The sequence below is a fragment of the Bubalus kerabau genome, chromosome 1 (assembly GCF_029407905.1).
Source record: "Bubalus kerabau isolate K-KA32 ecotype Philippines breed swamp buffalo chromosome 1, PCC_UOA_SB_1v2, whole genome shotgun sequence".
Taxonomy (NCBI): Eukaryota; Metazoa; Chordata; class Mammalia; order Artiodactyla; family Bovidae; genus Bubalus; species Bubalus kerabau.
In genome coordinates, this window is record NC_073624.1 from 44,566,138 (window position 1) to 44,583,193 (window position 17,056).

At 38.3% G+C, this 17,056-nt stretch overlaps 1 protein-coding gene across 5 annotated transcripts in view; it reads left to right on the forward strand.

Moving 5' to 3' along the window:
* FGD4 (FYVE, RhoGEF and PH domain containing 4) overlaps positions 1-17,056 on the forward strand; it is a 228,262-nt gene that overhangs the window by 166,090 nt on the left and 45,116 nt on the right. For all 5 annotated transcript variants that reach the window (XM_055573674.1, XM_055573711.1, XM_055573692.1 and 2 more), the window contains one exon: positions 221-728. In XM_055573674.1, coding sequence (XP_055429649.1) covers positions 221-728 — 508 coding nt within the window. The remainder of the gene's footprint in view (positions 1-220; positions 729-17,056) is intronic.

The following is a 17,056-nucleotide window of genomic DNA, read 5'->3' on the forward strand; positions in this document are numbered from 1 at the left end:
GAAAGCTCAGGCTTATCATCTTTATTTAAATGTTTATTTGAGTGTAGATAACATCCTGAACAACTGAGAGCTACTCTACCACTATTTATCTAAGTTTCTAAAACCAAGGGGGAGTGGATATCTTCACTAAATATCCCTAAACAACTGGAATAAATTTGTTTTTATTCTAGAACTTGTCCGTGCCAGCATTTTCATACTTCCTTTGTGTTTTATCTTTTAGCACTTTATCAAATTACAGTGATTTGAAAAAAGATCCTGCTGTGAACCTAAATGCTCCTAGAACCCCAGGAAGACATGGATTGACAGACACACCTCAGCAGAAACTCCTCTCCCAGCACTCACCACAGAAGCAGGAAAATGGTACAGATCAATCTCAGGGTGAACAGACTTGTGTGGCTAATGGTATGGTAGCAGCACAAAACCAGGCGGAATGTGAGGAGGACAAAGCGGCCACTCTTAGCCCAGATACTTCTATTCAAACTTCTGAACCCTTGCCCGATACAAACTTAGTGAATGGAGAAAAACAAGAAACAACCATAGGTCCTGCATCACCCACAACAAATAACTGTCATGAAGATGCTTCTGACAGTAGCTGCAGGACTTTACGTGCCAGCCCTGTGCTCCCCCTGGAAGAGGAAAGGACAGACACAGAAGCCAAGGTACAAGAGATGGAAGGTGAAGAAAGCCCCCTAGAACTGGAACAGCTGGACCAGCACCATGAGATGAAGGTAAAGCATGAGTAGGATGAAGCAGTGACTATTCCACTACGGTTTGAACTCTATTTTATAGCACTTATGTGATGAATAAGTTCTGATCACCCTCACCACCAATTCAGCAGTTTTCAAGCTCTAGCTGCTGATGCATGTTTCCCCTACTCTCTGAGGAGACACTTCAGTTTTTCTTCTTTATAATTTCTGTTGGTCTCTCTATTATGATTGCAAGATTCACAGCAGTGTAAAGACTTTGATATAGGAAAACCACAAACATAGTGTTTATATTTACATCAGAAATTGCTCCCCATAAACATATGGGCATCCCTAATAATAAACATAGGGCTGCATCCCCAATATTTATGGTCTGAGTAACAGGAAATTATTTAATCCTGAAAATCATCTTAGTTCAGCAGTTCATTTATAGAAGAAAAAATAGTTCCGGGAAGCTTAAACGATGTTCCAGACTCACAGTAAAAGCCCAGACACCTTGTGCCTTGAATCTCAGGCTGATATTGTGTCCTGATTCAAGAAGTCACAAGCATAAATGCCTAATTGCAGTAAATGTCAGTGAATGCAGCAGCCATGAGTGATAGGCTAAAGAGAGGTGAGACTGTGGCAAACTAGAAGTTCACTTCCTTTCTAAACAGAGCAGCAGTTTAATAAACCACCTGAATGGCATTTCTAAGCTAATAAGGGGCTGATTTGCTGATGAAATAATAGTCATAACCTACCTGTACTACAGCAGAAACTTTTACACAACTTCAGTAACAAGACCACTGCATTTGTATTCTTTATTTGTGTCAATTTAGTGCTTTGGGAAGATCAATAAATACAGCTTTTACATATTGAAAATTTAGAATTTGAAATTCCAATTCCATTTGGAATTTCTTAGATCAGAGATGCAATATAAGCATTATTATAGAGGTCCCTGGAGTGGAGAGTTGTTTATAATTCTGAAGACAAGGAAAAAAAGTTTCCATTGTTTAGTCTCTCTAATTGATTATAAATAATAATTTGGGTAGGAGAGTTGAGAATTGAAAATTGGACAATTATAGGAAAATTTGTAAATGACAAATCCAAGTCCTAAATCTGTTTAGAATTTTTTTTTGTGATACTGTGTCTTAAGTGGCACTACCATAAGCAAAAATTCAAAAAGACTGATACTAAAATATTAGAGTAAAAATGACTGATTGATGTGTTCAGAACTTTAAAGTGAAATCTTATAGTTCAATTCACAGTGACCCTGAAAAATATCGCAAATAGACAAAATGCCAGAGGTTTAATTTTAAATTCTGACTCTGAAGCAGAGAAAGTTTAAATAAGGAAGTGGGTGGGAGAAAGTGAGTCATCCTTGGTAACAATATCTGAAACATTAAAGAGACAGGACCATACAAAGTGAATCTCTTTACATCTCGGTATAATAGTAGATTTTAGTGTCTCTGTGCTTAAATTACTTTGAATGGAAGAGAATTTTAGAACCAAAGAACTCAAGACTCGTATCTGTCATTTTACAGTTGGGATGATGCCACCAGCAAGTATCAGTAAAACAGCAAGAACTGTTTTTATTAAGGGAAATATTTTAATTGGTGATGTCGTCTTGGTTGCTGGGTACTACTTTTTTCCCCCTGTCATGTATTATTAAGTATACATTTTCATAGATATGTCTTACATGGTTTGGGAGAGACTTAATAGGGCTTCCTATTATGTTAGTGAAACATGTACATCTGGTCTTTCTCCTAATGGGCATTTAAGCAATAGTTGGCACATGCTATATGTAGGAAGAAAAATTAAATTTTCTCTTCAGAGCTGTTGATCCAAACACTACATGAGTCCCCCATCTAAAAAAGGCTATTAGGGTTTAATTTCTACATGGTGACGATGTGTTCCCCTTTGTTGCTCTAGTGCTTGTTACGTTGCCTTTCCTTGTTCCAAAATGCAAAGATAAATGTTAGTAGTGTTAGGGGGACACTTTTTATGTCAAGTGTATTTTACCACAATCTTAAAAGTAAAATTAAAAAAATTTTTGGTTAGTAGTGTATTGTGGACCAAACATTGGAACCAGGAATTTTTTTTTTTTTTTTTTAATTGAAGTATCATTGCTTTCCTGGAGAACGGCATGGCAAACCACTCCAGTATTCTTGCCTGGAGAATCCCCATGGACAGAGGAGACTGGCAGGCTACAGCCCATGGGGTCTCAAAGAGTCAGACACGACTGAGCAACTAAGCATATAGTTGCTTTACAAGGCTGTGTTCATTCCTGTTGCTAATGATAAGTTGTTTCAGTCATATCTGACTCTGCAACCCCATGGACTGTAGCCCGCCAGGCTCCTCTGTCCAAGTTATACTTCAATAGGTTGATTGGTAATTTTTTTCTGAGATTTATTTAAAGTACTTCCTTCCTTTATATTTTGTTAGTTCAGTTCAGTCACTCAGTCGTATCCGACTCTTTGCAACCTCATGGACTGCAGCACAACAGGCTTCCCTGTCCATCACCAACTCCTGGAGCTTGCTCAAACTCATATCCATCAAGTCATCGATGCCATCCAACCATCTCATCCTCTGTCGTCTCCTTCTCCTGCCTTCAACTTTTCCCAACATCAGGGTCTTTCCCAATGAGTCAGTTCTTCACATCAGGTGGCCAAAGTATTGGAGTTTCAGCTTCAGCATCAGTCCTTCCAATGAGTATTCAGGACCGATTTCCTTTAGGATGGACTGAGTGGATCTCCTTGCAGTCCAAGGGACTCTCAAGAGTCTTCTCCAACACCACAGTTCAAAAGCATCCATTCTTCTGTGCTCAGCTTTCTTTATAGTCCAGCTCTCACATCCATACATGACAAAGCTATGGAAAAACCATAGCTTTGAGTAGGTGGACCTTTGTTGGTAAAGTAATGTCTCTACTTTTTAAAATGCTGTCTAGGTTGGTCATAGTGTTTCTTCAAAGGAACAACCATCTTTTAATTTCATGGCTGCAGTCACCATCTGCAGTGATTTTGGAGCCCAAGAAAATAAAGTCTGTCACTGTTTCCGTTGTTTCCCCATCTATTTGCCATGAAGTGATGGGACCAGATACCATGATCATCCTTTTTTGAATATTGAGTTTTAAGCCTGCTTTTTCACTCTCCTCTTTCACTTTCATCAAGAGCATCTTTAATTCTTCTTTGCTTTCTGCCATAAGTGTGGTGTCATCTGCGTATCTGATGTGATGTTTCTCCCAGCATTCTTGATTCCAACTTGTGCTTCCTCCAGCCCAGTATTTTGCGTGATGTACTCTGCATATAGGTGAAATAAGCAGGGTGACAATATTCCATACAGGAAGCCAAATATAAGTGTAAAGATGTGCACTTTTTAAGACTAATGTTCATATAAATAACAGATACAATATTAATCTTTTCTTCCAACAAAGACTAAAGAAATTATGTAATGAAGTGGATGAATAGATGAAGGTGGTATACAGAATGTGGAGATTTATATAAACACGAATTTTTTAAAAACTTACATATTTATTTCCTGCTTATTTCCTGTTTTTTAATTGCTGTTTTACTACTTTTTTTAAATAAACCTTGAGGATTTATAACTTTTGGACATACTCAAAAATTAAGATAATCATCTCCTAGGGGGGGAAAAATGATAGAGAATCACATTCAGAAGTAAATTGCAAACAGAAAACCAGTGGTGTAATCCAAGTTAATTCCCTTTTCCTATTTTTCCCTCAGTTTCTTCTAAGTTTAATTGTAACTCTTAAAATTGTTGATTAATTTATAAATATGAGTTATCAGTTTTCTGAGGGTTAAAACATAATGCTTACATAGGTTATCCATTTCTTATGGACTACAAGTTCTTTTATAATCAAGCTTTATTTTGATTTTAAATTAATATTTATTAGAGTATAGTTGATTTACAATGTTGTGTTGGTTTCTGCTATACCCCAAAGTGAATCAGTTATACATATCCGTATATCTACTCTTCTTTAGATTCTGTTCCCATATTTAGGTCATTACAAAGTATTGAGTAGAGTTCCCTATGCCATACTGTAGGTTTATATTAGTTGTCTACTTTATATATAGTAGTGTATATATGGAGAAGGCAATGGCACCCCACTCCAGTACTCTTGCCTGGAAAATCCCATGGATGGAGGAGCCTGGTAGGCTGTAGTCCATGGGGTCGCTAAGAGTCGGACATGACTGAGCAACTTCCCTTTCGCTTTTCACTTTCATGCATTGGAGAAGGAAATGGCAACCCACTCCAGTGTTCTTGCCTGGAGAATCCCAGGGACGGGGGAGCCTGGTGGGCTTCCGTCTATGGGGTCGCACAGAGTCAGACACGACTGAAGTGACTTAGCAGCAGCAGCAGCAGTGTATATATGTCAACCCCAGTCTCCCAATTTATCCCCCATTCCCCAATAAAACTTTAAATTTCTTTTGGTTCACATCTTGAAATATAAAGAGACAGCTTTTGTGGCCTTGTTAGATTTGAAGACAAGTAGTAAATTACTCCTATATTTCTTCTCTTGACAAATCAGCTTTTAATTCCAAGAAAGTGAAAGGCAGCACAAACAAATTATCCAGCTTTACTAATCAATATTCATTGTTGCTAGTATTATAATGAAGGTTCCAACTAAAGTTGTAGGCATTTAAAAATGGCCTGTAGGATAATGGAAAAGTTTTCCCACTAACCATGTGGATAGTTCATAAAAGTCTTGAGGATAGCTTTTCATTATTTATTTAGAACTGATGGGAATCTCAGAAACTTCTTTACGTTATGGTGACTAGTATGTTGGAAAGTTCTAAGAAAGAAATGAGAAAAAGTGAGCTTCAGAGAGCCTATACCTGAAAAAACATATATCTACTATTGTTCACTTTAAAAATTCAGTATGCAGGACTTACTTTCCTAGGTCCTGAAGACGGAAATGAATAAGGCAGGCCCTTTCCACAAAGTCTCAGTCTGCTGAGGGGAGAGAAACATGAGTAAATCACCACGATGTGGTACAATAAGGGCTTAGGAAACACTATGAGAAAATAGCTGTGCCTGGAGGATAGCTGGTGAGGGGAAGGCTGTAGCACAACTGGACTTGATGGAGCAGTGGGAGGTGCTGGTGGTCCAAAATAGAAGGGAGCAGGGAGGTAGGGAAGAGGAGAGCATCTAGGCTGAGCACAGGGCTGAGAGTAGAAAAAGGAGGGTAGTTGCCATGTCTAGGGATTTTTCTGGCCTCATAATAGAGGCCAGAAGGGCTAGTGAAATGAGTGTTGGGGTAGAAGGATAGGCTTAATGAGAAAATATAAGCTAAGGATAAATTGCAGTGGGTTTGTGTGCCTACGTTGTATTTTCTCCCCCTGAAAGCACTGGAGATTTTTTTTTTTTTAAGATTTTTAAAAGTCTGAAGAAAAAGTAATAAACCTCATAGAAAATCAAGGCATTGAGAATACAAAATCACTCATAGTTCTACCACCTAGAGAAAAGTGCTTTGATATCTAGCTTATTTTTCTCAGCTGATTTAAAAAAAAATTTCAATAGCTTAATATATGGTCATTCTGCATCCTGTTTTGTAGGATAGGTATTTTCCCATGTTATTTCAAGCTTTCCATAAGCCTAATACTATCTGGTCTAAGAGGCATTTAATTAAAGCATGGAAGTGACATGATTGTACATCTGTGGGTTTTAGAAAAATGACTCAGATGAAAGGAAAAACAGATGGAGCAGGGTACATGGTTAGTAAGCAACAGTTGTATTCCAGGTGTGAAAGGAAAAGGTCCTGGATGAAGCAGAGGGTTAGGGACAAGGAAGAAAGATTTCTGAGAACTGCATGACTGGATATAGGGAATTATGTTCATTTCCTGTAGCTTCATTCATTGAAGTGGCAGATGGGATGGTGTACCATTTACTGAACTACAAAAGAATAGAAAGAACAACATATTTGGAGGCAAAAAAAATTAATTGGCTTTAGACTTAATAAATTTAAAGGACTTTTGCAATGTCCTGGAGAAGGACATGGCAACCTACTCCAGTATTCTTGCCTGGTGAATCCCGTGGATAGAGGAACATGCTGGGCTACAGTTCATGGGTCCCAAAGAGTTGGACACCACTGAGTAACTAATACAACACATTGCAAAGTCCAGGTGAAGATATCTAAAACAAAAACGGAATATTCTGGAGACATTATGGATTATTGGTTAAGGATGAAAGCTATAGAATTAAAGCTTTAGGATTCTAAAGCTTTAGAATTAAAATAGATGAATTCAGATCCCAGCCCCATTATTCCCAGCTGTGTAACCTCAGGGCACATTAGTACTGAATTCTACAGGTCCTGGTTTCCTAACCTGGTTGAGATGACAGACAAGAAGGAAAGTGATTGTGTTTGGAATGAGAGGAGAGAGTAGAATGGTTAAGTAGACTTCTTTTGTACTACTCAGCTTGTGGCACCTACACGACATCCATTGGAAGATATTACGCAGGCGAAATAAGGATCTGGAACTCAGGAAAGAGGGTAGGAATGTAAGAGGATGTATGTAAGCAAGTGATTAATATTGCCAAAATAGAATATGTAGGAACCGGAAGAAGGCCAGGCACTGAGCCCTGAAGAGCACAAGCATAATCAAAAGGGGAACATAGTGATTTTTCCAAGAGGAGAAAGAAGGATTCTATTATGAGAATCACTGGGCTTCAGAGGGCAGAGGATGGGGGGCTGGAATTGATTAACTTGCAAGGACTGTCATCATTTAAAATGTGGAATTAGGAGTTAACCTGGAGACCTAGGCCTTTCCTGGGACATTATAACTAAGTAGCTCAGTAAATCTGGGTATTCAGATTAAATACAGTGAATCTATATTGCACATATACCATGTGCAAGGCACTGCAGTAAATTCAAAGAGGAAGCTAGCAGTTGAGCTGATTAGGATAAATGACCATTATTTAAGGTATCATGAGATAAAGGGGAAAGGAGAGCTCAAAGATAGAGCCAAGGTTTGGAGCATGGCTGAGAGGATGAATTACCTGTTGTTAGCAGAAATGGAGAAGTCAGGCAGTCTGGAGCTCACCGAGTAAGTGAGTAAGGTTCTGAGATAGAGCCCATAGAGGCTTGGTGCTGGGTGTGTCAGTTTGAACCCCGACCTTTTTGGTACCAGGGACCAATTTCATGGAAGACAATTTTTCCATGGGCTGGGGCAGGGTTAGGTGGTTTAGATTTCACCTGGCGCTCATCTCCTGCTGTGCAGCCTGGTTCCTAACAGACCATGGACCAGCAGCAGTCTGTAGACCGGGGGTTGGGGGTTCCCTGCCATAAAGGCCAGTGGAGTATCTTCAAAGAATGGGACTTTGAGTTTGAAGACGGTGGAGAGATTAACTTTCGTGGTGCCTTGTGACCAAGACTCTGAGGACTCAGGTCCAAGATGGTGTTACCAGTCAGCAGTCTCTCCAGCTTGCTGAGTGGCCTGAAACTCAAGAAAGAGAAAGCAAACTTGAAGTGGGATTGGCCGTGCAGCAGAGCGAAGAGCAGCAGGACAACAGAATCAGGGATTGGGTTTAACAGAATGTTAATATGAACCAGGAGATTTGGGGAAGTCAGGTGGTTGGAGGCCACACTGTGCACAAAGATTCAGTTTAGTGTGGGTGTGACAGAAATAGAAAGATCAGAACTTGAAAAAACAGTGGTTGTTGTATGTGGCTTAAAAAAAAACAAAAGCAAAACAGAGCATTAGGAAGACAGGCTCAAGAAGCAGACTTTCTCAGTTTGAATTCCATCTCAGCTACTTACCAGCTATGTGACCTTGAGCAGGTCATCTCAAACATCTGTGTACCTCAGGTTGCCTCATCTATAAAATGGAGGTAATATTACCTACTTCATAACATTTTTACAAGGTGTAGATCTTTTAATAGTTGTAAAGTATAGAGAACAGTGTCTTGAAACAATGTGAGCTGTATATTTGTTAAATAAAACAAAAAATAAAAATCCCGTGTCCTCATTTGTAAATCTAGATAAATAGACTCATGATCTGAGATGTCCCTTGATAGACATTCAGCATATTGTGCCTGCTGAAGATCCCAGCACCTTACTCTTAGTTCTTCTTTAAACTGATGTACTCCTTACAGGATACACAGATAAGTTTGCACGCCTCTTGCCTATTAACTTCGATTTTTTATGTTTTGTTTGTTTATCCTGCCTGAACACCATAGATTATTACCATGTAAAACGCTAATGTGTACAAGGCTTTACTGTCATCAGAAATATTATGTGACCTAATTACTTTGATATTCTGCCTTGGCTTGGGATAGGTTAATTTACTTATTGATTCTGAGTATATATTATATTTTCTTGATGTTTGATCTTTAATTTCTGCTAAACCCAAAGGACACTTTAGTCTGCTGCTGCTGCTGCTAAGTCGCTTCAGTCGTGTCTGACTCTGTGCGATCCCATAGATGGCAGCCCACCAGGCTCCCCCATCCTTGGGATTCTCCAGGCAAGAATACTGGAGTGGGTTGCCATTTCCTTCTCCAATGCATGAAAGTGAAGTCGCTCAGTTGTGTCCGACTCTTAGCGACCCCATGGACTGCAGCCTACTTTAGTCTAATGTATATTAAATTGTGTATAAGAGAAACAAAGTTTTCCTCTCTTTTTGTCATTTCCAGTCTGATCTTGTGCAGGTAACCAAATTGTTCTCTTCGGTTCAGGCTCTGTTCCTCTCTCCTCTGCAACCTCTATCAGAAAGATGTAATTTATACCTTCAGGTTTAAAGCTCTTACTTTCGAATTTGATAAACAGTGTGGAGGATGTAGACTGGGAAAATATTGGTACTGGTCACAATTAGGCTTGGATTTTGTTCCCTAAACTTCCTGAAGGATCATGTTAAAGTAACAGACTATGCTTGTGAGGCTGTATTATGAGGCAGGGGAAGGAATAATGCCTGCCTGTTAGAGTGGTTGTTCTCTTTTTCTTATAATGTGTACCTAGTGATACATTTCTTCCTGATTACAAATCTTTCCTGAGACCATATGACCTTACTTATGGCATTATTACATGATCTTATTAGAATACAAAATCTGTGTTTTATTCCCATGCCTTCTCATTTTCTTCTTCCCTAGATCCAGGAGGAGTTCTCTTATTTATAAGGTGGCAGCAGAATAAGAACTTTGTTTTCACAAACCTGAATTGAATTTAACTCAGTCACTTATGGGGCTTCCCTTGTGGCTCAGCTGGTAAAGAATCTGCCTGCAGTGCAGGAGAACTGGGTTCACAAAGAGTTGGACACAATTGAGTGACTTTCACTTCACTTCAGTCAGTTACTAGCTCAGATCATGAACTCCTTATTGCTAAACTGAAGACTGTAATTAACTGATGACAGATTTGGATAGAAATTCCCCATGAGAAAGAATCATCCATTCTATAAAACCTGATAATTTATGTATATATATATATATATATGTATATAGTTAGTTTTATATTATAGCATATTGAGTATGTTATAAATATATATATGAAGAAGGCTATAAGAAATTTTAGTAGTTTTGATTCAGTGTTTTTAGAAAAAAAACTGCTTAAAAAGTGACATGAGAACATTTATTGAAGACTTATAAAGCATAATGTCAGTATCTGATTCTTTTTTAAATAAGTTAAGATTCTACCCATAAGGAATCTTTCAGGAAACAGTTGCTCATTGGCATTTCCATAATTCTTTTCAAAATGTCTGCTCCCTTTCTTGGTAGTTGTGAAGCATGTGGCAGGGAGTATGGCACTAATATTCAGAAGAGTGAATTGCTGGCTCCACACAAGCATTTTCAGCCTATCCAGTGAATGAACTCTGTGAGCTGCTCTTTGTCCCAGTTCCTGCCATATGGCAGAGTCATGCCAAAAGGTCTGAAAAGAGCTACAGGAGTGGTGACATCTGCAAAGGAGATAGAATTGACACTGCAGTGTGCCAGCGGGTACATTGACTAATAACTAGGCTGACCCTAACCCTAGTGAAAAGGAGCAGGTCTCTGTGAAAAGATTATTAGAGGTTTAAAGGTACACAATAATAGCCTAGGAATGTATTAAGCAGAGAGAAGTAGGGCAAAATAAATTGTATAGTCTTTTATTGTAAGGGGAGTGTATCTTACTTTTTTAGTTCTGGTTTAGTTATACTCTGGTGTATTTCTGTTCAAGGAAATACTCTGAAAATCAGCTTTTAATACAGTATATATTCACAAGTAAAAAAAGAAGAAAAAAATAATCCCTTTATAGAGGTATATCAAAAGTAAGATACTTTTCAAAGAGCATATTTATACTTATTTTGTAAAATCAGGCCTGTGTATTCAGTTCCAAAAGAACCAAATGAGATTACTCATCCAGTCACTATTGTGTAACCATTATTGTTTTCCCAAGAATTACAAAAACAAATGACTTCTTAGTAAAGGGCTATTTAAAAAAATATCAGGCTACAGCCCCAATGTACCAACAGTTCTAAAACTCCTTGGTTCATTATTTAAGTGTAAGTCTGATAGAGTAATAGAGCCTTGTGGATACAGAGAGATCATATACTTCTCCCTAAATGTACTGAAATATATATGTTTCTGAAATGTAAGCAAGGTTCAGAAACTAAACTGATTTTTTAAAATTTGGAAGCCATCATATTATTACATCAAATGTGACTGAATTTTTTACCTGATAATTATTACTAAAATGCTTAAAAGTCTGCTTTAAGTAAAATTGATGTTGGAAAAATAACTAGCATATAAATTAAAATGCTTATTCCATTTTTAAATGGATAGTTGGTATTTTATTAGTCTTTTCACTTGTAGGCAAGTAATAGTCTCAGTTTTTGTTGCAAAGAAGATTAGAGTGAAAGCCAACTATTTACTAATAGTTACTCAAAATCACATACTCTGCTATATAAGTAAAATCTGATTTAGTCCTAACTGTAACCTTGGGCGAGTTTCCTGGCCTCTTTGAGTCTTGTTTTTTTTTTTTTTTTTTTAAGCTATGCAATTTTGTTGTATATATATACTACATGTAAAATAGGAATAATATTGGCACCCATTTTATAGACTTGTTGTAAGGACCAGTCAGTCTGTGTAAAATGCTTGTAACAGTCTGGCCTATTTCCTATTCCAGGGTATCTTCCCAACCCAGGGATCAAACCTGGGTCTCCCACATTGCAGGCAGATTCTTTACCATCTACCAGGGAAACCCACACATAACAATCAATAAGTGATAATTGTTAGCTAGTCTTATTATGGTGATATTATCAACATTATTGTTGTGATTAACCTAAAAAAGTCTCCATAACTCTGTGATGGCCTCACTTTCACCATAAAATCCCTTGTAACTTTTCACATACCTTATATATGAGTGATTAAACCATTTGTTAGCAAGTTTACTTTTGCTTATCTTTGTGTTGGCTTTGGCAGGGTTAGGGACCTAATGTTAGAAGACCATCTGTGTGGAAGGAGTATAGTTTTTACAAATAACTGCTGGCATTCTCTTGGATTTTGCAAAATATGACCAGGATACCCATAATTTGCCACAATCAGCTAAAGTATAATTTGCAGTCAGCAAAAGACTTTTTCTTATAAACTTCTTATTCCACTTCCTCTTCCACTTCCTCAGGGGTGACCTCATCGCATAGCAGTAGTAGACAGTATAATCTGTTATTTAGTGAGTTCTCTGACTCATAAGATGTATTATTTTATCATGGCACAAATTCTGCTGGTTGTTTTCTTTAAAGATTTCTGTTAGAAATCTTAGCATTAGAAGATAGAAAAGAATATGGTGGGTCAAAAAGATGTCACCACTATAAGAATAAAATGAAGGGCTGGCAAAAATTAAAAAATAAAATTTAAAAAAAATTAAAAAAAAAAAGAAAAACTTAAAAAAAAATGAAGGGCTGGAAAAGAATGAACTGCTAATACTAATAACAACTTGGATGTATCTCAAATGCTTTTTGATAAGCAAAAGAAGCAAGGCACAAAAGACACATACATACTATGTCATTCCATTTACATGTCTTTCTGGAACAAACCAGATCAGCATTACTAGGAGTTAGTGGTAGAAGAGGAATGTGATTGACTATAGATACCTAACAAGAGTTTCAATAGAAATGTTACCTATCTTGATTGTGGTGGTAGTAACATGACTGTAAGCATTTGTCAAAACTCCTAGAACTATTCACCAAAAGGGTGAATTTTACTATTTGTAATTTTATCTCAGTAAATCTGGCTTAAAACCTGAAACAAATAGCTGTAGTGTTCATGCAGGTCAGTATTTCCTGTATGTGAAACAATATATAACTTATTCTGAAATGTCAGTAGATTTCTTATGTATTTACTTATTAAACTTACTTATAGCTTTGTAAGTCACATTTTTAGTTCATTAGGTATTTTATTTTCTTCTCTATAAAGTGATCATCTAAAAGTTCCTTGAACGTTTATCAGTTTCATGGAATATACTGCATATGTTTTTTAGTATTTTAAGTTTTTCATATTGATCAGGATGCTACCAGTAACAGCAATACTGTTCATCAGTCAGTTGGTTCAGTCACTCAGTTGTGTCCAACTCTTTGTGACTTCATGGACTGCAGCACGCCAGGCTTCCCCATCCATCACCAACTCCCAGAGCTTGCTCAAACTCATGTCCATTGAGTCAGTGATGCCATCTAACCATCTCATCTGTCGTCCCCTTCTCCTCCTGCCTTCAATCTTTCCCAGCATCAGGGTCTTTTCCAATGAGTCAGTTCTTCCCATCAGGTGGCCAGAGTATTAGAGCTTCAACTTCAGCATAAATTCTTCCAATGAATATTCAGGACTGATTTCCTTTAGGATGGACTGAGTGAATCTCCTTGCTGTCCAAGGGATTCTCAAGAGTCTTCAATTCTTTGGCTTTCTTTATAGTGCAGCTCGGAGAAGGCAGTGGCACCCCACTCCAGTACTCTTGCCTGGAAAGTCCCATGGACGGAGGAGCATGGTGGGCTGCTGCAGTCTATGGGGTCGCTAGGAGTCGAACATGACTGAGCGACTTCACTTTCACTTTTCACTTTCATGCATTGGAGGGGGAAATGGCAACCCACTCCAGTGTTCTTGCCTGGAGAATCCCAGGGACGGGGGAGCCTGGTGGGCTGCCGTCTATGGGGTCACACAGAGTCGGGCACGACTGAAGCGACTTAGCATAGCATAGCATAGTGCAGCTGTCACATCCGTACGTGACTACTGGAAAAACCATACCTTTGACTAGATGGGCCTTTGTTGGCAAAGTAATGTCTGCTTTTTAATATGTTGTCATAGCTTTTCTTCCAAGGAGCAAGTGTCTTTTAATGTAATGGTTGCAGTCACCATCTTCAGTGATTTTGGAGTCCAAGAAAATAAAATCTGTCACTGTTTCCATTGTTTCCCCATCTATTTGCCATGAATTGAGGGGACCAGATGCCATGATCTTAGTTTTTTTAATGTTCAGTTCTACACTTGATCTTAGCCAAAAGACCAAGAACCGATGACTGTTGAGTTTTAAGCCAGCTTTTTCACTCTCCTGTTTCACTTTCATCAAGAGACTCTTTAGTTCCTCTTTGCTTTCTGCTATAAGGGTGGTGTCATCTGCATATCTGAAGTTATTGGTATTTCTCCTGGCAATCGTGATTTGAGCTTGGGCTTCATCCAGCCTGGCATTTCTCATCATGTACTCTGCATATAATTTAAATAAGCAGAGTGACAACATATAGCCTTGACATACTCCTTTCCAAGTTTGAAACCAGTCCGTTGTTCCATGTTCAGTTCTAATTGTTGGTTTTCTTGACCTGCATACAGATTTCTCAGGAGGCAGATCAGGTGGTCTGATATTGATATTCCCATTTTTTTAAAGAATTTTCCACAGTTTGTTGTGATCCACATAGTCAAAGGTTTTGGCACAGTCAATAAAGCAGAAGTAGATATTTTTCTCGACCTCCTTAAATAGTAAGGAAGTTTATTGGCTTCATTCCATGGTTATGAGATGACTACTCTTTAGCACTTAAGCCTGCACGTGCCCTCATCTACATGGAGCAGCAAACAGACTTCTTTTCTTTGTTTCTTCCTTAAGGATAGGGAGCCTTCTTTTCCAAAGCTGCCATTGCATATTGTCTTCTGTCACATTGGCTCCTAAACCACTTGTGGTATACCGTTGATAGCAACACCATTCAGTTCAGTTCAGTTCAGTCGCTCAGTCGTGTGCGACTCTTTGCGACCCCATGAGTTGCAGCACGCCAGGGCCCCTGTCCATCACCAACTCCCAGAGTTCACTCAGACTCATGTCCATCAAGTTGGTGATGCCATCCAGCCATCTCATCCTCTGTCGTCCCCTTCTCCTCCTGCCTCCAATCCCTCCCAGCATCAGAGTCTTTTCCAATACATCAGCTCTTCACATGAGGTGGCCAAAATATTGGAGTTTCAACTTTAGCATTATTCCTTCCAAAGAACACCCAGGACTGATCTGTTTTAGAATGGACTGGTTGGATCTCCCTGCAGTCCAAGGGACTCTCAAGAGTCTTCTCCAACACTATAGTTCAAAAGCATCAATTCTTTGACGCTCAGCTTTCTTCACAGTCCAACTTTCACATCCGTACATGACCACTGGAAAAACCATAGCCTTGACTAGGTGGACCTTTGTTGGCAAAGTAATGTCTCTGCTTTTGAATATCCTATCTAGGTTGGTCATAACTTTCTTTCCAAGGAGTAAGTGTCTTTTAATTTCATGGCTGCAGTCACCATCTGCAGTGATTTGGAGCCCAAAAAGATGAAGTCTGACACTGTTTCCCCATCTATTTCCTATGAAGTGATGGGACTGGATGCCATGATCTTAGTTTTCTGAATGTTGAGCTTTAAGCCAACTTTTTCACTCTCCTCTTTCACTTTCATCAAGAGGCTTTTTAGTTCCTCTTCACTTTCTGCCGTAAGGGTGGTGTCATCTGTATATCTGAGGTTATTGATATTTCTCCCAGCAATCTTGATTCCAGCTTGTGCTTCTTCCAGCCCAGCATTTCTCTTGATGTACTCTGCATATAAGTTAAATAAGCAGGGTGACAATATACATCCTTGACGTACTCCTTTTCCTATTTGGAACCAGTCTGTTCTTCCATGTCCAGTTCTAACTATTACTTCCTGACCTGCATATAGGTTTCTCAAGAGGCAGGTCAGGTGGTCTGGTATTCCCATCTCTTTCAGAATTTTCCACAGTTTATTGTGATCCACACAGTCAAAGGCTTTGGCATAGTCAATAAAACAGAAATAGATGTTTTTCTGGTACTCTCTTGCTTTTTTGATGATCCAGTGGCGACAGCATTCAGGGCTCCCTTTTCATCTGTGGATAAGGTCAGTTTCTGCAAAGGAAAGATTACATAGTACTGGGATTGACACAACAACCAAATCTGGATACCATTAAGAGATAAGGGGAAGGGAGGGATGCCAGGCAGGCAGCCAACAATTGCTAGTACTTTACTCTGAATTTATTACGTTAAACCAAAATCTTGACTAATTGTGGAATTTAATTGCTATATAGTTCTTATTTCAGTGTTTCTGAGACCACAAATTATTTAAACAGCATTATGTTACTTTATCCTAAAGTCTCACATAAAAATGTCTCAATTCAGTGGTAATGGAAGAAGCAGCATGGTAACTTTCCACATTAAAATATACATTGTATATAAAGCATAGAGTAGATGTCGTATATGTTTAATACCGTGAAATATTTACACAACTTCATAACATTTTATACAGAGTTCAAAATGTAGACTTTACACAAATTAGACACTGGCTTAAAGTATACTTTGGTCTGCTTTGGTACTAAAGTTTTTTCTAAACTCATTATATTCATACTCTCCTAGAATGAAAAGAGTATTTCAGAAAAGCAGCTAGGTAGAAACTACTCTGAATGGTACACAGAGCCTAGATTTTATCCTGTTAGTGAGAAGAGGACTATTGGAGAATTTTTTTCCCTTTCCTATTAGAATTAGAATTAGGTGAGGAGAGCAGAGTTTTAGAAAGATTCCTTATACAATAGTATTCAAGGTGGGTTAGAGCCATCAAAATAATGGAATCAGATAATTGGACAACTGTTTATTGGCCTGGGCTTGAGATAAGGTATGAGCAAACAGGGTACTAGTGATGAGAACTTAAAAGATGATGCTAAAGACAGAATATTATGAATAGGAGTTGGTGGCTGACTGAATTTTGTGATAGGGAACTAAGCTTAAAGTAATTTAAGTCAGCTAACTAGAAAGGGATAGAACCACTGCTGGGTTGGTAAGGTCCAAGGATGGTGGTAGAATGGAGATTTTACAGAAAAGGTAATTTTGGTCTTAGATTCACAAAATATCAAAGCAATAATAAATGTCCAGCAATATTTAGGCATGTGC